The following is a 22661-nucleotide window of genomic DNA, read 5'->3' as shown; positions in this document are numbered from 1 at the left end:
AGCATTAATTGAATATATATATATATATATATATATATATATATATATATATATATATATATATATATATATTGCTTTATTCTCCAGTTAATCAGTATAATGCAATTGTGGTTTAGTATAACTGCCCGATTTAAAATTGTATTTAATTTCAAAATGACCTGCAGAAAATTTTTGACAAAAAAATGTCATCGCAGAAAGTGAAAAAAAAGTTCTGCCTCTGGGGTTTAAAATTACATGCTCTATCTGAATCCTGAAATGTAAAAAAAAAATAGGTTTTACGTCCCTTTATGGACGAAAACGTCAGTTTCCATTGCAATAGTACTTAACCTATACCTCGCCTCAATGAAAAACACCACAGTAACCTCACATACCAACCAACAAACATTTACATAGCTCCCACCTACCGTTAACATCAAATCAAACCCCAACATCACTGAGCCGCCCCACATCCGATCTCTGAAAGTGCTTCCTCACAAACATGCACACCAAACCCATACGACCAGTGCACCAATTACAGTGCCTAAAAAAGAACCAGATGAGCTGGGTATATGTTTATCACTCAAGAGGCGGTAGCACCAGCAGCCTGTGATGTGTGGCCCCGCCCCGGGGGGTGTTTCCTACTGTCCTGTAGGAGGGCAGACGCTGTAGTGCTATGGGAGCTCTGTGCTCATATTGGCAATGGTTTGCAGATGGGGATTCTGCGCATTATGATTGTACAATTTGTCACCAGGCGGAGGAAGTGTTGGGAATAATCAGTGTGTCTGCACAGCTGTAACTGCCGACCGGTGTGGGATAATGGGTGGGAGCTGGCAGGCTAGACGCTGCTCTGCCCTTGCCATGCATAGGCTCATGTATCTGCTGATCCCCTGGATCCCTTGGATGAATGCTGAGGACAGCGCCATGGAGGAGATCGCTACGGAGAAAGAGGCAGAGGAGAGCCACCGTCAGGATAGTGTGAGCCTGCTGACCTTCATTCTGCTGCTGACCCTCACCATCCTTACCATCTGGCTCTTCAAGCACCACCGAGCACGCTTCTTGCACGAGACTGGCCTGGCTATGATCTATGGTGAGACACGCTATTACGCCACGGGTTGGCAGGGGAGCAGTGACGTAACGGGTTGGCAGGGGGTTTGTGTGCCAACCGGTAAAGGTGGTTGTGAGAGAGTATGCAGCATTAGGTTAGATACTGCGTAAGTAACTGGTGCTTGTCAACTACGTCAGGCTGTAGTCGTGAAAAAGGAGACGGTGCCTGGTGTTAGCAGTGCATTGTTATACACAATATGTATATACTGCACGCCGTGTTTTATGAGGACACCTTGCACTGGTCCAGGGGATGCTGTGCATGTAGTAGAGAAAGAACAGCCTCTAGAACTCCACGATGTGTATTATATTAATGTTGCAGTCTATCGTTTGGTTGAGCAGTACTAGCACCTGGTTATTGGGGAACTATTTATAAACTAGCGTGTATGGATGTCTTTGGGCTAAATACCCATTGAGAAATCCTAGTTTTATTTGATCATGCAGAATCACATTGACGGTCTTACAATTCTGCCGTGTTTGTGTTATTCTGTTTTTTCCCCCTGATATACTAATGTAGGCAACCATTTGAGACCTCCTTGGCTCTTCAGTTGTGTGTGTTATCTCTTGCTAGCACAATAGCAGTGAATAGCACCTATGCTTGACAGAGGTCTTTATAAGAACAGATGGCCCTGTCTCTAGAGTACCATTCTCTTCACACACCATTACTCCTTTTACTGCAGAATCATTTTAAACTGATAAACTTCTAAATTATGAGCACTAACATATTTCCACAAGTATTACAGAAGTCATGAGACCATAACATAACTTAGGAATTCAGTCACATTATGTTCCCTTTATCATTATAATTAATTTTTATTATTATTAGTTCTAAATAAGTATGTGCTTTGCATGCACTTTATTAAAGTGTGACATGTGTCATTTAAAGTTGTGTATTGCTGATCATTACCGAAGCTTTGGTGGCCTATTTCACTTCTACACTTTGTGCACTGTATATACCTTTATATCTTATTATTATTATTATCAGCATCATCATCATTTATTTATGAATCGCTAACCTATTACACATTGCTATTGTGAAGTGAGAGGCATTTGTCTGAACCTGATCCTATTCAGTTTTTCACAGTTGTTTTTACTTGAGTGAAGTGGCTTTAAAAATGTATGATCTTCTTTCGTTTCAGCCTTTTTTTCTTCTTCTTTTTAGAAAATGTAGTTTGCCTTGAACACGATGTTCAGGGTCAGAACACATTTTGAAACCAGATCTGTTCTTACAGAGAATATGAACATTGTGTTCATCTTGATATTCATATTATCTTTTTTTTTTTATCTGATCTCTACATGAAATGAAAAGAGGAGGCTGAAGTATAAAGCTATTGTGGCTACAGTTGTACCATATACACCTTTATTTTGTTGTGGTAGAAGCTCAATAAGGGCTAGATTACAAGTAGAAAGCTATTTAGCGGTCACGCGTTACCATCGCTAGATGGAGGCTTTTTGCGTGAGGAGGGTTGTGCTGGTATTATGAGTTGAAAGTAAATAGTTAGCACAAGAGCGAAAACCGTCCGCCCAAAAATAGGAGAACTTCGAATATAACAACACATTAAAGTGAAGGTCAATTTCAGGCCAATGGACTACTGACATCTATTAAATAACATATCAGCATTCTAGTCACTAAGTTTTATATTTCTCTTTACATTATGTTTTTTAAAATAAAATTTATATAAAAATACTCTCCGTTTGCAGTCCGACTCCTCCCCTCAACCACTTCCTTATTCTTTAATAGTGACGTAGCGAGCGATCCCACACGCTCTCTACGTCTGTCAAAAGCTTGTGCACAAGATTACAAAAAAACTGCGCATGGGTCAAATTTTATGGTCGTGTAAGTGAAACATAGTATTTACTGAATGAATACATACATTCAGTGAATCCTATGCAATCGTGAGCATCGTTGGCATTTTTAAACGACTCAACTATTGATATTCCCTCTATTAATCTTTATTTTCTGGTATGTGAATGAGCGCAAATATTTACTCAGACTACCATTTCACAATCGTATGCTACCTTAAATATCTTATAAACAAAGTTGTAACACTTGTAGCACGATCCTTCTGTGTAACGATATGTAGCCGATTAAGAAACAGGAAGCGGTATACGCATGCGCGTCTCATGAACGAGCATGAGAGATGTAGTACGCTATTGAGGGAGTAACGCATGCGCATAACTTATCGATGACTTTGCAAAAAGGGGCTGAACGCACCGGGGGGAAACGGACATTGGGCAATTGATTTTTACATTGCTGTCAATCAATGTAAGGAAGATGACGGGCGGACAAAAAGTGTAACGGGGAATGAATAAAAGGTACAATAATTACTGTAGGATTCAAATGCATGCAAACTGATGAATGAAGGTTAACATAATTTAGAATCAGCTGCGGAACGGTGTGAGCGAGTCACCTGGACTTGACCTTCACTTTAACATATTGTCCCTTAAACCTCAATGGAGCGCTAAACCCCAAATCAGTTATGAATATTTCACATTCCAATGTTCTTTACATAGAAGAATATGTTTTATTTATTCTTAAATATTTCTATATACAGTACTGTGCAAAAGTGTTAAACCACCATTAGATTTGTTGTTTTAGCAAAGTTTTAATTACCATCCATGTTTATTTTTCAGTCTCTTTATTAAGATACAAACAGAAAATACAGGAAATATGTACAATATAAAAAAAAAACAATTTTCAGAACAAAATTGCCTTTTCAGGCAAAAGTCAGTATTTAGTGTGACCTCCCTTGGCATTAAGCACATCTTGATTTCTTTTGGGGAGACTGTCCTGAAGTTTTCTGAAGTAATCTGGTATATTATACTAGGCTTCTTTCAGCACTCTTCTTTAGATTTCTTTCTCTGTCCAGGTGATCCCATACAGCTTCTATAATATTCAGGTCTGGACTCCATGCGGAAAAATAAAACCATTCCCAATCAGGTGCTTTCCAGAAGCAATGGCATGGTGAATTAAAACCTGTCTGCACTTTTCAGAATTCATGATCCCATCAGTTTGGATAATATTGCCAACACCACTGGCAGAAATGTAGATCCAAACCAGGACAGACCCTCCACCATGTTTCACTGAAGGCCGCAAGCATTCATTCTTCCATCTCTCTCCAACTCTTCTCACATATTGTCGACAATTGTACTCAAAAATTTTAAACTTATATTCGTCACTCCATAATACTCTTTTTCACTGATCTTTATTCCAATCTTTGTGAGCTTTAGCATATCTTAATCATCATTAGATTTTGAAAGTTTTATTTGCCTTCCAGTCCTTCTTTTTTTTTTTCTTTTGTCCTTCTCCTGATTATATAAATTTATTTATAACAGCTTCAATACCACATCTTGAGTATCCAGTTTGTTTGCTGATTTCCCTTTGAGAGTGACCTTGCTGATGCAAAAGTATGATTTTATGTCAAATTCTGTGACCTTTAGCATTTTGAATGGAATGATGTGATTGAAAGTTGGTCTTATTAACAAGCTTTCAATGACTTAAACTCATACCATATGTGTGTGTAATGTTCAAGCATGTCTTGCCCAAACCTGGTGTAATAGACCTTTTTCACAGCAGTCATTTTGACATGAAATAGTAGGACAAATACAGGTGTTAGAAATGACATTAATTAGGATTCCATTCCATTTAGGTTTACAAGAGCTAGGTCCCTGCTATATATATATCAATTAGCCGGTGGCCCAGCACTCCAACCTTGGTGGTGTAATTCCAACCTGGGTACAATACTCAAAAAGAATTGTGTGTATATATGTATATATATATATATATATATATATATATATATATATATATATATATATATATATATATATATATATATATATATTTATAGTAAAGGAGGGCACTCTCAGAATTTTTGTTTCAACAACTGCTTGTATTCTGATACATCAGAACTTTACATATGAATAATCATATTCATAGGACATCATCCATTTCCGTCTGGGAGTATGGCTGGTTAGCTGACTGATGATAATACTTGTCTTGAAAAAGGCTCAAATAAGAGCCGAAACGTTGACTATGATTATTCATATGTAAAGTTCTGATGTATTCAGAATGAATGAATAAATATATATATTCTATTTACAAATACTTAGAACATATTCCCCTATGTGAAGAGCATTGGAATGTGAAATATATACAGCACATACACAGTTAAACACTATTAAACATTAATATTGCATAAATATGATTTTTCATGTTTTCAGCTATTTGGCATCAAAGGACTCCAATGCTTTTATTTATATATACAGTTGTGCTCATAAGTTTACATACCCTGGCAGCATTTATGATTTCATGGCCATTTTTCAGAGAATATGAATCATAACACAAAAACGTTTCTTTCACTCATAGTTAGTGTTTGGCTGAAGCTATTTATTATCAATCAACTGTGTTTACTCTTTTTAAAACATAATGAGAACAGAAACTACCCAAATGACCCTGATCAAAAGTTTACATACCCTGGTGATTTTGGCCTGATAACATGCACACAAGTTGACACAAAAGGGTTTGAATGGCTATTAAAGGAAACCATCCTCACCTGTGATTTGTTTGCTTGTAATTAGTGTGTGTGTATAAAAGGTCAATGAGTTTCTGGACTCCTGACAGACCCTTGCATCTTTTATCCAGTGCTGCACTGACGTTTCTGGATTCTGAGTCATGGGGAAAGAAAAAGAATTGTCAAAGGATCTGTGGGAAAAGGTAGTTGAACTGTATAAAACAGGAAAGGGATATAAAAAGATATCCAAGGAAATAAGAATGCAAATCAGCAGTGTTCAAACTCTAATCAAGAAGTGGAAAATGAGGTGTTCTGTTTGATAACATACTGCATTCATATTGCCATCAATTCTGACCAAATTCCTTGTGCCTTTTTGTAGCTCACACATCCCCAAAACATCAGCGATCCACCTCCGTGTTTTACAGTAGGAATGGTGTACCTTTCATCATAGGCCTTGTTGACTCCTCTCCAAATGTAGCGTTTATGGTTGTGGCCAAAAAGCTCAATTTTGGTCTCATCACTCCAAATGACTTTGTGCCAGAAGGTTTGAGGCTTGTCTCTGTGCTGTTTGTCATATTGTAAGCGGGATACTTTGTAGCATTTGCATAGTAATGGCTTTCTTCTGGCGATTCGACCATGCAACCCATCTTTCTTCAAGTTTTTCCTTATTGTGCATCTTGAAACAGCCACACCACATGTCCTGTATTTCACCTGAAGTTATTTGTGGGTTTGTCTTTGCATCCCAAAAAATGTTCCTGGCAGTTGTGGCTGAAATTTTAGTTAGTCTACCTGACCGTGGTTTGGTTTCAACAGAACCCCTCATTTTCCTCTTTATTAGAGTTTGAACACTGCTGATTTGCATTCTCAATTCCTTGGATATCTTTTTATATCCCTTTCCTGTTTTATACAGTTCAACTACCTTTTCCCGCGGATCCTTTGACAATTCTTTTGCTTTCCCCATGACTCAGAATCCAGAATCGTAACTGGATGAAAGATGCAAGGGTCTGTCAGGAGTCCAGAAACTCATTGACCTTTTAACCAAACACACACACACCTATTACAAGAAAACAGATCACAGGTGAGGATGGTTACCTTCAATAACCATTCTAACCCCTTAGTGTCAACTTGTGTGCATGTTATCATGGTATGTAAACTTTTGAACAGGGTCATTTGGGTAGTTTCTGTTGTCATTATGATTTTAAAAAGAGTAAACACAGTTGATTGATAATAAATGGCTAAGGGTATGTAAACTTATGAACACAACTGTGTATGTGTATACATATATATATATATTTGTGAGTATTTATGTAATTGTGTTTATAAAAATTGTATATATGTCTTTAAATACATATACACCTAAGACCTCATACCTTTAAACCCTTATAAGTTTTTAATACAATGTTTTAAAAAACATATTTATCAGACAGTGTTAAACGGATGCTAAATTCAAAATTTTTCTTTAATGATTCAATTTTAAGCCGCTTTCTAATTTACTCCTATCATCAAATTTTCTTCATTCTTTTGATATCTTTATTTAAAAGATTGTTCAGAACCTGGGTTACGCTTGCTTATTGGTTGGCTGAATGTAGTCACTAATAAGCAAGCGCTATCCATGGTGCTGAACCTAAAATGGGCCGACTCCTAAGCTTTACTTTCCTGCTTTTTAAATAAAGATAGCAAGAGAACATAAAAACAAATCATAATACATGCGCTATTTCTGTTGCGTGCAAAAAGCCGAGAAATAGCCCATGTGCGCCACTCGTAATCTAGCCCTAAATGTGATTTATTTGGAATTGCATTGAGGGCAACAACATATGTACAAAGCATCGCGCTACTAATTGTGCATTCTTTGGATGGGTGAGTTTCGTTTGCTTTTTTCAGCAAGAATTTACCTAAAGCTAATTTCTTTTTTTCAGCTCAGATGAGGTTTTATCTTTTGCATATCTGGATTTTAAAGTTTATAAACATTTATAACTGAGTTGTCATCACTTAGAATTTCTTTGAAGCAAATTTCAAAAATGTAAAAGTGTTGCTCTTATTGGCAACTTGAAAACCTACATGTAAAATATACATTAGGCTTTTTATCTTCATTACTTTAAAATGATTCTCCCCAAAAATTCTCAGCTGAGAAAGTTATTGGTAAAATATTTATACAGTCATTTCACTTTGAGTTCAATTAATAGGCAACAATAAAAAAATGACAAATATAAAACTGATGCACAATCTCTATTTAAGGGCCATAACAGTTGAAAAAATTACGTAATCTTAGAGCATATAATTGTGTGTTTAACCTCTGCAAAGGGGTTAAACACACAGTAGAAGTGACGCTCAGGACCCTCAGTGCACTGCAGGCCCAGAGCAGAATTAATCGGCAGCGCTAGTCGCACGACTCAGAAGTGCAACTAGCCCTGCTGATTGGACCATAGACGGGCTCTGCATGACGCCTGTAGTGCAATGTGGGTCCCGAGTGGCATTTCTACTGCGTGTTTTAACCCTTAGCAGATTGGTGCATGTCATTTTTCGACTCTTATGGCCCTTTAATCAATATATACTCTCTACAAACATATATGCAGGTACCGCTTGTTATTAAGGATTATTGCAGGGATTTAATAGATTAATCACTGTATGTAGGGGTTTCCACTGCATATATCTGTTTAGGGGATACTGTCATTGAGTTCATATTGATACAAATATTTTTTTGTATGGTTAACTTGTGTTCTTTATATTTATAATACATCTTGAGATATGTGGCAGTTTTGTAAATACAATTTCTCACTGAGTATCTTGTATTTTTTTTTAAACTGATTCCTTCTCTTCCCATTTTCTATGTTTTGTAATGCCACAGATCACCTTAAAGGGCTATTATAGTGGAAAATGTTATATTCTCTACTGTCTTATGCCATTTAGATTTTATCACTAGTAACCTGGCGACACTATGGCCTCTATTTGACAGTGCGGATCAGGTCCGCCAGACCTCACTGAATACGGAGAGCAATACGCTCTCCGTATTCAGCATTGCACCAGCAGCTCACAAGAGCTGCTGGTGCAACGCCGCCCCCTGCAGACTCGCGGCCAATCGGCCGCCAGCAGGGAGGTATCAATCAACCCGATCGTACTCGATCGGGTTGAATTGCGGCGATGTCTGTCCACCTGCTCAGAGCAGACGGACAGGATATGGAGCAGCGGTCTTTGTGACCGCTGCTTCATAACTGCTGTTTCTGGCGAGTCTGTTTCTGTTTTTCGGAGCTTGATAGATAGGCCCCTATAGGTCTAATGTATGTGTCTCTCCTCCCATCTCCAGAACCCTACACAGCGAGATAAACAGCACTCAAGCTAAACATTGTACTGACTAGACTTGTTAGATAAAATCACCAGAGAAGAGAGCTTCAGTTCATCAGGTTGTATGAGTTTAACCCCACATTAGTTAAACATAAAAGAGTACAGTTTTGGAGCTGCAGAGAACTGCTGGTCCTGAGTGGAAACAGCTGGTGACACGATCCAGCCGGGTGACTGCCGCTGCTGATTGGCTCATCAGCAGTTGTTGCTCAGGACCAGCAGTTCTCTGTGTTTATCACCTTTGCAGGGGTTAAACATATATAGTTGCAGGGTCGCTAGTGATAAAATTACATGTGCTAAGGAATTAGAGAATGCCATTTTTCCACTCTAATGGCTCATTAAACATGATGATAATTCTTTGTGACAAACTCAGCCAAGGGCTTTGACACACCTGTTTGCACAGACAGCCTGCTTGACATTGCTTGAATTAGACTAAAAAGTAATACACACACTTTATACTATAGTAAGTAATGCTAATCACCATGTGCTGCCAATTTGCCATTTGTGGGTTTTATGTAAATCACTAATGTATTTATTTATTGAACGTCATTTGGCTTGTTTGCTTGGTAGTGAGAATATGGAATTATTTTAGTTCCTTGAGATCTTTACAAGACACTGTAATAGCCGCCAGACCTGTATATAGTCATTTTTTTTTCCTGACGCAATTGCTTAAAGGGACATTCCATTTTAGAAAGCTGTACACCTTGTTATTAATGTCTGATTATGCACAGGTTGATTTTTTTTCTTTCATGATTATTCAGATACAGCATGCAATTTTAAGCAACTTTCTTATTTATTCCTATTATCAATTTTTCTTTGTACTCTTGGTGTCTTTATTTGAAAAAGCAGGAATGTAAGCTTACGAGCCGGCCCATCTTTGGTTCAGCACCTGGGCACAGCTTGCTGATTGGTGGCTAAATCAGCAAGTGCTATCCAGGGTGCTAAACCAAAAATGGGCCAGCTCATAAGCTTACATTCCTGCTTTTTCAAATAAAGACACCAAGATAACAAAGAAAATTGATAATGGGAGTAAATTAGAAAGTTGCTTAAAATTGCATGCTCTATCTGAATCATTAAAGGAAAAAAAATTGGGTTCAGTATCCCTTTAATTGTCAATTGAATGTAAATTGTCATTTTGTATCTGTTGTGCTCTTTAGCAGCAAATGGAGGACAACTCTATATATATTTCTCTCTCGTTGATAAAATTCAGTAACACAGAACATTTTCTTTTCGCCTTTTATGTCCCTGAAATGAAGCATGATAAAGCAAAATAGTAAACATACATGACCCATTTATTTTGGGTGCTTTCCTTTTAATATACATCAGCAAATTCTGCAGTTTTGTGCTGCTCCCTCCATAGAAACCTGAGTGCATACTAGATTCAAGAGGTTATTTAAACTTGAAATTAAAGGGCCAGTAACCCTAGGAAATAATGTGATATACTTCTGCACATAGTGCAAAATTATATAACATTAGCTTAGCTCCAGATTTCTAAAGTGAAGGGTTAAATAGATATAACACAAAGAAAACAGAACACCGCTCCTGGCTCTACTGTTTTCTTCTGCTAAGCGCATCACAGGCACGCTGTCTATTCACAGCGCGCCCGATCGCGCTATTAAAATCAATGTAGCTCGCTCCCGCTCTGGTCTGGTTGCGGGAGTAAGTTACATTGATTTTTAGGGCTGCAACAACTAATCGGTAAGATTGTTCATAAAAATAGTTGTCAAAGAATCTCATTATCAATTAGGTGGTCAGCGATTAGTTGGTTAATTGCACAGCACCAGCTGCTTCAATCCGATGAACTCCTGCACATGGTATTGTGCAAACATTTTTTATTTATAATTATGTTTTCTATCCGATTAATCGGATGATTATTGTCCGATTAATCGGATAGAAAAAAGATTAAAAAAAAAAAATAAATTAAATTTTTTTGCACAATCTTAGTTGCAGTAGATCATCAGATTAAAGCAGCTGGTGCTGTGCAACTGACCAACTAATCGCTGACCACCTAATTGATAATGAGATTTGTTGACAACTATTTTTATGATCAAAATTACCTGTTAGTTGTTACAGCCCTATAATAGCGCGATCGGACCGGCTGTGATTAGACAGCGTGCCCAGATGCGCTTAGGAGAAGAAAACAGACCCGCTCAGTAGAGCCAAGAGCAGTGTTCTGTTTTCTTTGCGTGATATCCATTTATCTCTTCACTTTAGAAATATGGAGCTAAGCTAATGTTATATAATACTGCACTATGTGCAGAATTATATAACATTATTTCCTAGGTTTACTGGCCCTTTAAATCTCTCATAAAATAGTTAATTGTTCATAGATAAGACTGTCATGGACTTTCATTGTTTATTTTTCATGTAGTTTACTTATGTTTTTCTATATGCTAGAGTGGATCCCATAGTATTCACAAACTTGACCTAGCAGCCACGTTATACTATTGCCTTTCATGGCAAATATAAATATTGTTAAAACATTGTTCTTTTTGAGCATGAACTGGTTCTTTTGACCTATTCCAGATGAGGACATGCATAGCTATTACATGGATGCACCTAAGATTACAACGCCAGGAAACCATCTCACATGTAGAATGTCCTCAAACTGCCTGAATCTGGTTGGCTTTTTAGTGTGGGATATGACTGTGTGTAGCTCTTTGCACTGCTGAAAGCTAATCTGAGAGTTAATGACACATATCAATTAATTAAAAAAGTAATTGTTAATATTCTCAATATACAAGGTATATTTCACAGCTGTTATTGTGGCCGGCACATGATAATGTTCAACGGACTACACAGATTCTTAATGTATCCTAGATGGAATGTTTTGAAATTCTAGGATAATCGTACCCATATTTCAAATTTTGGCTTATTTTTTTGTTGCAAATATCGACTTGTTCAGTTATGTTGACTTTAGTAGAGTAACACTGAAGTATCCCCCAAAAATCCAAAGCATTAAACTTTTTTGTTGCTAAACTGATTGTGGACATTATTCCCAGTAGTTATGGTTACGCTGAACAGATAAGTGATTACTCTGGATAAAACGCTGAATGCACTAGTTGCTCACTCTACAATATGCCATATTTGTAGATGATTTTACATTTAGATTGTAACAAGCTCAGACATCTGTCCAGTGTGCTATTACGTGTTTCTAGGTTGTGTAACTAATGTTGTGTTTATGAACTAGAGTCTGACTGCCTGGTTTAACTCCATATCTGATGTTAATTCTTTAATGCAACATCTTCACCTGCAGGATTGGTTAAAGGGAAAGTCTAGGCTAAAATAAATTTTCATGATTCAGATAGGGCATGTCATTTTAAACAATTTTCCAATTTACTTTTATCACCAATTTTGCTTTGTTCTCTTGGTATTCTTAGTTGAAAGCCTAACCTAGGAGGTTCATATGCTAATTTCTTAGACCTTGAAGGCCACCTCTTTTCAGAATGCATTTTAACAGTTTTTCACCACTAGAGGGTGTTAGTTCACGTATTTCATATAGATAATACTGTGCTCATGCACGTGAAGTTATCTGGGAGCAGGCACTGATTGGCTAAACTGCAAGTCTGTCAAAAGAACTGAAATAAAGGGGCAGTTTGTAGAGGCTTAGATACAAGATAATCACAGAGGTTAAAAGTATATTAATATAACTGTGTTGGCTATGAAAAACTGTGGAATGGGTATTAAAGGGATTATCTATCTTTTTAAAACAATAACAATTCTGGTGTAGACTGTCCCTGAGGGTCACAATTAGTGCTAATAAAGAAGCATAAATGAAAAAAAGCTTAACTAGATCAGACTGATAATAGAATGTAAGAATTACAGAAGGTCTATAGGTGACATGTTGGGCAAACTACACTATCTTAAAGGGATAGAAAAATAAAATGTGTGTGGATGCATTTCATTTGTAAACAGAAGCATTATTCCAATTTACTTCCGTTGGCAAAAAATGCGTCTAATAAAAACTATTACTGTTTTTCAGGGCATACACACATATGCTTTGAATGCCCTGTGCACTAGCATTAAAAAAACACCTTCTAACATAGGGCCTGATGTTCAATGGATCAACAGGTCCGTGAGAAATGCTCATTTAAATCTTGCAAATCACTCCTCGGGTGAAATGTTATTAAAAAAAAAAGTGGTCTGACCCTTGTTGTACAGACTAATGGCAATGTACCTTCCATTGGATAGTATTGGGCTCACTGCCTTTCCAGCAATTCGACCACATTGCCAGTGAATGCGGATCTTGGCAGTGTGGAGGGGAGGGGGCATGTTTACACAACATATGCTGTGTGTTCAGTAAATATAAAAAGGATTTCTATTTAGTAAGAGTTCAAATAATAGATATGTAAACTTATATTTGCTAATCTTGCCACTGAAAGGGTGGCAAGACAGGTATGTGTGAAAAGGTTTACCTAAGTTGGCGGACATTGTTTAGATTAGAACATTAGGACATCCTGGCAAAGTTTCCCCCTTAAAGGGATATTCCAGCCAAAATTGAAAACCACATGGGTGCAATTTGGTATTGAACAAAAGCAATTTTGTAATATACATGCATTGGCAAAAATGCTTCTAATAAATGCTATAGCTGTTTCAAAAGTGTATTTAAGTATGCACCGTGCACCAGCATTTTAAACATAACACAGTGACTTGCTCTGAGAGCCTAAGGTGCTTGTACCATCTTGTAATGACTCAATTGGTTAATTGCTGACATGATGCAAGCCCCACTGATGATCTGATCAGCGGCATTAATTCAAATGTGGGTGCAGTGACAATATCTAGCTATGCTTCACATGCACGTGCAGAGAAAAATGTTAACACTGAAACAGTGATAACTCTTACTAGAAGCTTTTTACCAATACATGAATATTGCAAATATGTTTCTATACAAAGATGTAATAAATCTATGTGCATTTATATTTTGACTGGAATGTCCCTTTAATAATACAGGTTACTCCCATGGAATGCCTATATATATTCTCTATGTAGGCGATTCCTATTATTAATAAAAAACCTTAAGAAAACAGGATTGTTGGTATATTGTATATATGCATGTATGTGTGTGTGTATATGTGTGTATGTATGTGTGTGTGTGTGTATATATATATATATATATATATATATATATATATATATATATATATATATATATACTGTAAAAAAAGTATATTATGTATTTTAAGTAATTTTGTTATTTAAATAAACATGTTTAACTTTTAGCGTGTTCTTTTCATTTTAGGAACAATATTTCATGTATGGGTTATTAATAAATGGTCAGAAAATTGTGTTTTTAAAAACTAGTAGTTCATCTGTAAGCTGCATGTATAATAATTTCTGATTGTAAATTGATTTTGAAGAAGCCGATTCATGCCGCAGTCTAGAAATAGCTGAGAAAGTAATTGAAATGGGTGCAAGCAATCAACCAATCATATTGTTTATTATAATTACTGAAATGAATATTCAATAAGGCAATGCGCGATCCCTTTCGCATGCGCATTGGTATTACTACATACACGTATGTCTCATCAGTGTGAAGCGTGTGTCAAAGTATTTGCGCTTGCGTATTTCACAGAGCAAGTCTGCAAGTGCTCATAGCATATATCATTCTATGCCTGTTAGTCGGTTGATAGAGAAGAGCATTATGGGAACCAATATTGTGGCAAGCGCTCCCGAGGGCTATATGTAGAGCCATCCGTAAATGGCTTTGCATAATTAGGTAAACGGAGGGAGTGCAAACGTGGACCTTTTTGCAAGGAATTTATTATATTAAAATTAACAAACAAACTTATTTAAGAAATGCAATATTACTATGTGTTTGTTTAAACCGTTAAGTTTTATTCTGAAGGTTTGCTGTCCCTTTAATATCCCGTTGAAGACAGTAGTCAACATTTTTTCGGTTAATAATAGTGCAGTTTTTATTAGTGTTTTTTTTAAAAAAAGCACTGTACCAAAAGTGTTATTAGAACATTTCACTTGCAATCTCAATTGAGATGCGGATACCTTTATAACATAGTACTATTGTGATAATACTTACAACATCGCGCCCAGCAGTGGCATAGTCTGCTGTGACTTGTATGACCACTGATGCACACCGTTGCATGCTGTCTGAGCAGGCAGGGTATTTTAACCCTGATACTATAGTCACACGTAATGTGCATATGTTGCTGTAACAGTAATAACTTTTACTAGTATTTTTTACATTCATGTAAATTTCAGTCTTTTTTTTTAAGGGAAAGAAAACAGTCTGTTTCATTGTTGTAATTAAAAGCAAACTAAGCAGTGGGATATACTTAAAGGATTACAAACTTTCGGATTTATATTTAAATTAAAAACACATTTCTCAATAATGTAATATGCAGTAAGATATACAAACCCAAAATTCTGTGAAAACGAAGCATAATAAACTTTTAAAACTGATTTTTATTGTTCTGCAATCACGTCATCTAATCCAGCCCACTTTTCTAGCCCCTACGTGTCTGTTTCAAATAACCAATCGTTTTCAATTGTTTTGCATATAATTACTCAGTCAATCGTATGCGCACAAATTAGTGTAAAAAAAGTGCATGCGCATTGTCTCTAAATGACGCCGCAATTGCCATTAGATGATATGGAGCTACGCATGCGCATTGAAATTTGCAATTGATTGCATCATCTATCCTATCATTCTACACACAACACAAAAAAAATAATCCCGTTATTATCTGTACAGCAGGGAACAATCTCAGTTTGAAGCATCAACAACATGACCTAATTTGAGATTGTTCATGATGCTCGTTATAACTAGGGAGATTGTACACTACTTACCTATCAATGCGCTGACGGATCTTCCTATGTCACATCGATCGAGCGGGTCTTGTATGTCTCAGCTCCTCTGGAAGTTACTGATGTTGACGATGACGTTGCAAGATACCGCGCATGCGCAATGGCAATTTCGGTATCCATCTTCAAACTGCGGTTTGCAGAACGGATTGGCTAGGAGCGATAACTAGCCACGGAGTGGGTTGGGAAAAATATTTTTTTTTTAAAATTAGAATTACGGCGATAAGGTAGGGAATTGAAAATCAATTGCAATTTGAAATAAGTTTGAAAAGGTTGGGAAAAAAAAATAAGAATAATGTTTACTTACAGTGGTCCTTTTAATAGAAAACATTGCAATTTGTATTATTTATCCTTTTTAAAGGGGTTTGAAAACCAGTGTACATTACTTCCTGTCACAGCCACACAAGGGGGCTCTGGTCTGTACAGCAAGGCAAAGGAAGAGCGTCCTCTTTCTAAGCAGTTTCTAGGAGACACTTGCATTAGATCCAATCAACTTCTTGCCCATGCTCAGTAACAGACTTTTGCTACAAAATTCATGTATTTGGAAGCCCCCTGAGAACGTTCTCATCATGGCATATCCCTTCCAATAGGTAGGGCCGCAAATAGAAATTTTGGAGCCCCTTAACCATTGATCAGGGACCCCCCCCCCCCACCCCCGTTTGAGATTTGCTATTTTTGACCAAGTGACTAAAACTTTATTCTTAAGTGTAGTCAAACTTGGAAATGCTGTAAAGGTAGTAACACACAAACACAGAAACAGACACGCATAAGGATTCACATATAGACACTCTAGCAGACACGCAAAGAAACACAAACTATCTCAGACACCCACACAGACACCCAGCACTTGTTTACATTGACCTGACAAGTAATGAGGTAGACTACAGGTTTGTCAAAAAAGGAGACTTACAAGACAAAATATGGAGTTCTGATTATCTTTTTGTCAAGGAAGATGCCAACTATATGATGCCAACAGCATGCAGTGGTTGAAAGGAAGGGCCCTGAACTGCCTAAACAATAATTTAAATGTTATGTGGTGGATTGGTGACTTCCAGAAAGGTCTCATTATTCTCAAAGTCTAAAAAATGCACAAAGGAAGACACACAAACCCTCACAGAGAAATCCACAGAAAAAAAATACATACACACTCATAGAGACGCCAACAAAAGCATAAACACAGACACCCACTGAAATACTCACAGGAGGTAAAATTTCTGCACATTGCCATCCCCTAAATAGACACAGATAGTGCATGACATTTTAATCAACTTTCTAATTTACTCCTGTTATCAATTTTTCTTCGTTATCTTGCTATCTTTATTTCAAAAGCAGGAATGTAAATCTTTGCAGCCATCCCATTTTAGGTTCAGCACCATGGACAACGCTTGCTTATTGGAGGCTTACATTTACCCACCAATAAGCAAGCATAACCCAGGTTCTCAACAAAAATGGGCCAGCTCCTATGCATCACATTCCTGCTTTTTTAAATAAAGATAGCAAGAGAACAAAGAAAAATTGATAATAGGAGTAAATTAGAAAGTGGCTTAAAATTGCATGCTCTATCTGAATCATGAAAAAAAATGGGTTTAGTGTCCCTTTTAAGAGATCGATTTTTAAAGAATCATATTTGTAAATGTGCAAGCAAAAATACTTATGTGAATTCAAAATTGTACATTATTGATCTGTCAGAATGGGTAGATGAAGAAAAGTACTTTTGAAAGGTTGACATATGTTTGCCCCCCCATTTTCCCCAACCAAGAGCACCACTTCAAATCTGGTGTACAAATGTTCCATCTGTAAGCTGTACTTTTTTGAAAATGCTGTACTCTATATGGTCTTGGAACCATAATCTGTGGCACTAGGTCTCATGCCATTAAATATGGTTAAATGCAGGATTTAGGCTTGTTTGTATGTATTTCAAAATGAAGTCAGCTGTAGTGTAAACAGTGTTAAGTTAACATGTCTCATTTCAAACAGTGAGCAATCTTAGCCTGAGAGTATAACATTTTATGCAGATGTAAAAATCTTAGATAAAATGCCTCCTGACATCTGGAAAGTCCTTGCATAAAGGGGCAGTAAACTGGAATATATATATATATATATATCATATCTGCCAAAAGGACACCTACCATTTGTGTATTGAGGAGGAACATTTCTGCATGGTTTTAAATATAGAATATCTACAGCATTGTCAAATAATCATAAATACACTGCTGCATATTGCTAAAAATGTGTTTTTATGGACCCCTGGCCCCACCACACAACTACCACACTGAAATTGTACAAATAAATAAAAAACATTTACTAAGTAAGTCCTATATATATATATATACACAAAAGAGTCCCCCTCTGCAGCTCCAGGCTATGACATTGAGTAGTATTGAGGAAAGAGAATAGATTAACTCACCCGGCAGTCTTCAGGTTATGCTATGAGTGTGGCCCCACTATGCGGTTGCGGAGTTACCATCCGGTTCTTTCAAAAGCTTTCCAGCTATACCCAGGGTCTCGTCTCTGCCGGCCTCTTGTGCACTAACCTCTGCCAACAAAATGCCGGGTGAGCGTCAGTGTCAGCGTGTTCCTCGCTGCCAATCGCAGCACACGCTGCTCTCCTAGTGAATTCCTCTGTGCTCTGCGTAAAGACGTTACAAACACCAAACACCAATCCGACTGCTGCTGTTCCAGTGTACGCCAAGGCTCAGCTGGAAAAAGGTAAATAGACTTGATTTGGAAAAACCAGCGAGACCTCAAGGCGTTGAAATAAAATTGACTTTATTGGAGAGAAATAAAATAGCATAAAAGCTTTGGCCCTTGCATCAGGGGTACAAAAAACAGGTCCTACGCGTTTCGGCAGCCCTCTGCCTTATTCATGGACTGATAAGTTCACATAAACATGTTACTTAAATACACCTGAGCCCCCAGGTATGAGAAACCCTGTATATGCTTATTTAAAGGGACAGGACAATTCCTAACAGTCTGTTGTATTTAAGTAACATGTTTATGTGAACTTATCAGTCCATGAATAAGGCAGAGGGCTGCCGAAACGCGTAGGACCTGTTTTTTTGTACCCCTGATGCAAGGGCCAAAGCTTTTATGCCATTTTATTTCTCTCCAATAAAGTCAATTTTATTTCAACGCCTTGAGGTCTCGCTGGTTTTTCCAAATCAAGACTAAGTAAGTCCTACCTACTCTGCAAATGAAAGTGATCTGCTGCCTGACTCAGGCACACACTGTACAAACTGAAATGCCAAGTCTGTCTCACAATGTGCATAGTGGTTTTGTGTACACTCAGAAATTCTCCCAAATGCTAATGCTTTACTCCTTGTAATGACATTTCCCACGCTCAATAGCACTGTAGCGCCCTCTCGTGGCTGTCAAAATGTAAATATGTAAATATATATATATATATATATATATATTTTAACCTTAAGGACCAGCGACATACCCTGCATGTCGCTGGCCTTTTTTTGGGACTTGATTGTTTTATAGTGCGGTCTTGCCACCAGCGTTGAGACTGCTCTATTCCACAAAGCCTGCTGGAGGGAGGGCATTAATAGCATGTTCTTTCTAGACTTGTGCTATTATGTCCTGAAAAAACCCTTAACGACCAGTAACATACAGGGTACATTGTGGTCATTAAGGGGTTAATAATAGTTGTACTTGCGTCATGGGGCCCACTGGTCCCCTGACAAGAGTCTCCCTATTCACCCCTGGGAATAGGCAGTGACTACTCTGAGAATTTCTAAGTGCTCATTTTGCAGGAAAACAATTAAAGTAATTTTAAATTCACCAATGTTGCTAGTCCTCAATCGATATAACTCCTTAAAGGGACATTATACACTAGATTTTTATTTGCCTAAATGTTTTGTAGATGATTCATTGGATAGTTGTGCTTATTTTTAAATAACATTGCTCTGATTTTCAGACTCCTAATCAAGCCCCAAAGTTTTAGGAGAATACCGACGTATACCTACTCCAGCTTGCTTCTGATTGTGTAAAGGGTCTTTTCATATGTAAATGAAGGGGGAGGAGGTGTCTGCTATTTCCCCCTTGCTGTGGGTGTTCCAGTAACCTTTTAAACAGAGCTAAACTGGAAGCTTCTAAGCAAGTTTTTAAACAGTTTTATACTGGTTTTTTATAGTAGTGTCTATTACATGCAGTTATATGAAAATTGGTGTATACTGTCCCTTTAAATAAGTATTCGTTTCATTGATCAAAACTCTTTAAATCCCAACTTACTTGATTATTCTTAACAAAACAGATCTGATTCTATTGTGCACTCCGGCACCCCCGACACGTGTTTTGGCATGTTTGATGGTGGGGAAAAAAACTTTACCTTTTGCGCATGCGTTTTGCTACTTTAAGGTTCTGCTTGTTCAAGCAACAAATGCATTACCAATTTTGAGGAAATCTCTGCCCACAGTTTATTACATAAAGAGATACCTTTGCTAGTATAACAGCATCTGTATGCACAAGGTATGTTCCCCACATCAGCAGAGCATTATGCAAATGCAGAGAGCGGGTGAGACCCCTCTCTACTGCACTATGCAAAATCCAGGAATTAGACGCGAGGTGGAGCGAACGCATGCAGGAATTAAAAAGTAAGCATTTAATTATGTAAATGTGTAGGTAGTTTAGAGGAAAGTTATCGACTAGGATGATTAGCATATACATTATCATAATCCTGGTTGATGAAACTTAAAAATCACTTTAGGTCGTATACTGTTTTTTTAACACAATTTATTAGTTTTTTTATTTATTTATTTAGCTATCTGTCTATCTAATATATTACTGTTTACTAAAGGAGCACTGTTTCATGCATATCCAAAAGTACTGTCCAGACCCAACAGTGTTAGCTAATTCTTGCTCTGAAAGCGAGACTGCAAAAACTAGAGACACTAAGAGGTTGATCACATTATCTGCTACGACACAAGTTTAAGCCAAAAATAGCATTGGCTTAAAAAAGCATGCAGCTTATTTTAAAGGGACAGTGTAGTGCAAAAATGACATGCTCTGATTCGTTAGAACGTCATTTTTGTACTGCTTACTCTGGAACGCCTGTGTTTTAACCCTCTCAAAGGGTAAACAAATAGGTAAAGTCCTGATAGGAAGCCACAAGCAGTTCAGCTCCTGAGCTGAACACAGCTGTTGATTGGCAGGTTGTGCGAGTGCTGCTACAGGTTGGCTCACTGGGTGTTTGTGGGTTTAAGCCCTGCAAAGGTGTTAAACACATAAAGTGCCAGTTTGATTAGTGCACAAATTGTATGCTCTAATTTAAGTATATAAATGAATATATGAACATTCAATAAACCTTTTTCTTTTAATTAAATATTTTGGCCTGTAAGAAACAGTTCAATATCTTGAGAATGCAATGAAAATTTAATGAGTTTTTTTTTTTTTTTTTGGGCATGTTGAAAATATCCATTTAAAGGTAGCTGTCACTCAAGAGATGAACATTTTCTGTTACGCTTTCTTTATTTTGCCTTCCATTCAGCATAACCTCTGGGTATATTTAGTTATTGTTTGCTATTTTTAATAACCAGTTTGTTTTTTCTAACTACCTTTTAAAGGGACATTGAACCCAAAAATGTTCTTTCGTGATTCAGATAGAGCATGCACTTTTAAGCAACTTTCTAATTTACTCAGATTATCAAATTTTCTTCATTCTCTTGTTATGTTTATTTGAAAAGCAAGAATGTAAGTTTAGATGCCGGCCCATTTTTGGTGAACAACCTGGGTTATCCTTACTGATTGGACAGCACCTTTAAACAAGTGCTGTCCATGGTTCTAAACCAAAAATTAGCTGGCTCCTTAGCTGAGATGCCTTTTATTCAAATAAAGATAGCAAGAGAATGAAGAAAAATTGATAATAAAAGTACATCAGTTGCTTAAAATTGCATGTTCTATCTGAATCATGAAAGAAAAAATTTGGCTTCAGTGTCCCTTTAAGCTATTTCTGACGGAGGAAGTGACTATTACTAGACGGTAGTATATTTAGCTATATTCAGACTGGAAATTCCCACTAGACCCATGTAAATGTTAGATTGTAGGGTTTGTAATAGATGTGCTAAATACAGATATTTTGAGTTGCACTTCTTCTTTTAATATATCTAGTATCAGTACTATCTGAATGCTGGAAACTGCTGTAACTTATTTATTTGTGAAACAACTAATGTATATATGCCTATGTCTAGTTTCTAATTAATTGGAATAATTAAAAATGAGAAACAAGGAAACACATCTCTTTGTGCTAAAAGTGTTTAGGTCACATCAAAGCTATAACTAAACTGTACATTTTACGTGGCTGTAAACAAATCTACATCTGGTTCCCTCAATTTCTATATACTTTTTAAACTCCTGACTTCTTTGCAAGATTTTAGCATTGATCCCAAACCATGATCTACAAAAAAAAAAAAAAGAAAAAAAAAGTAAATGCATGCGTGTTATAAAGGTTTGTGACCTCTGTGTCATTTAAATATTGGTCACAGCCTGTAATTAACCATATTGTACTTGCACAGTGCTAATAAACAAAAGTAACATATCATTTGGAGTGGGTCAGAAGTAATTATAAGGTAATTATCATTTAAAAGCAGTCCTACCAGCTTTGGTTTCTAATTTATGCTGTATGATTATTTATGCAAATGTATGCTATTGAGCACAGACAGTTTATTTCCCCCAGAAAGGTGGCAATCCTACTTGAAATTAAAGCAGCATCTTTAAGAAGCTGAGAAGAAAATATCACATGAACATCGCTGTAAAAAAAAAGGTGGATATTTTACCTCACATTTTCCTCAGTAGCCACTCGTAAAGGGACTTTAGCAGCCAATCAGGATGCTAGTACCAGGACTTTCAAGGGAGCGTGCATCTGGCATGCACAGCTCAGTCATGGTATTTCCATCCTCATTTTAATTAAGT

General features: G+C 37.0%; 1 protein-coding gene across 2 annotated transcripts in view; it reads left to right on the top strand.

Moving 5' to 3' along the window:
* The first annotated feature begins 663 nt into the window (after positions 1–663).
* Positions 664–22661, top strand: part of SLC9A7 (solute carrier family 9 member A7) — a 363606-nt gene continuing 341608 nt past the window's right edge. For both annotated transcript variants that reach the window (XM_053707739.1, XM_053707738.1), the window contains exon 1: positions 664–1066. In XM_053707739.1, coding sequence (XP_053563714.1) covers positions 796–1066 — 271 coding nt within the window. In that variant the 5' untranslated portion in view covers positions 664–795. The remainder of the gene's footprint in view (positions 1067–22661) is intronic.

Source organism: Bombina bombina, chromosome 3 (assembly GCF_027579735.1).
Source record: "Bombina bombina isolate aBomBom1 chromosome 3, aBomBom1.pri, whole genome shotgun sequence".
In the NCBI taxonomy this organism is placed as follows: domain Eukaryota; kingdom Metazoa; phylum Chordata; class Amphibia; order Anura; family Bombinatoridae; genus Bombina; species Bombina bombina.
This window is presented reverse-complemented; position numbering and strand designations above follow the sequence as displayed.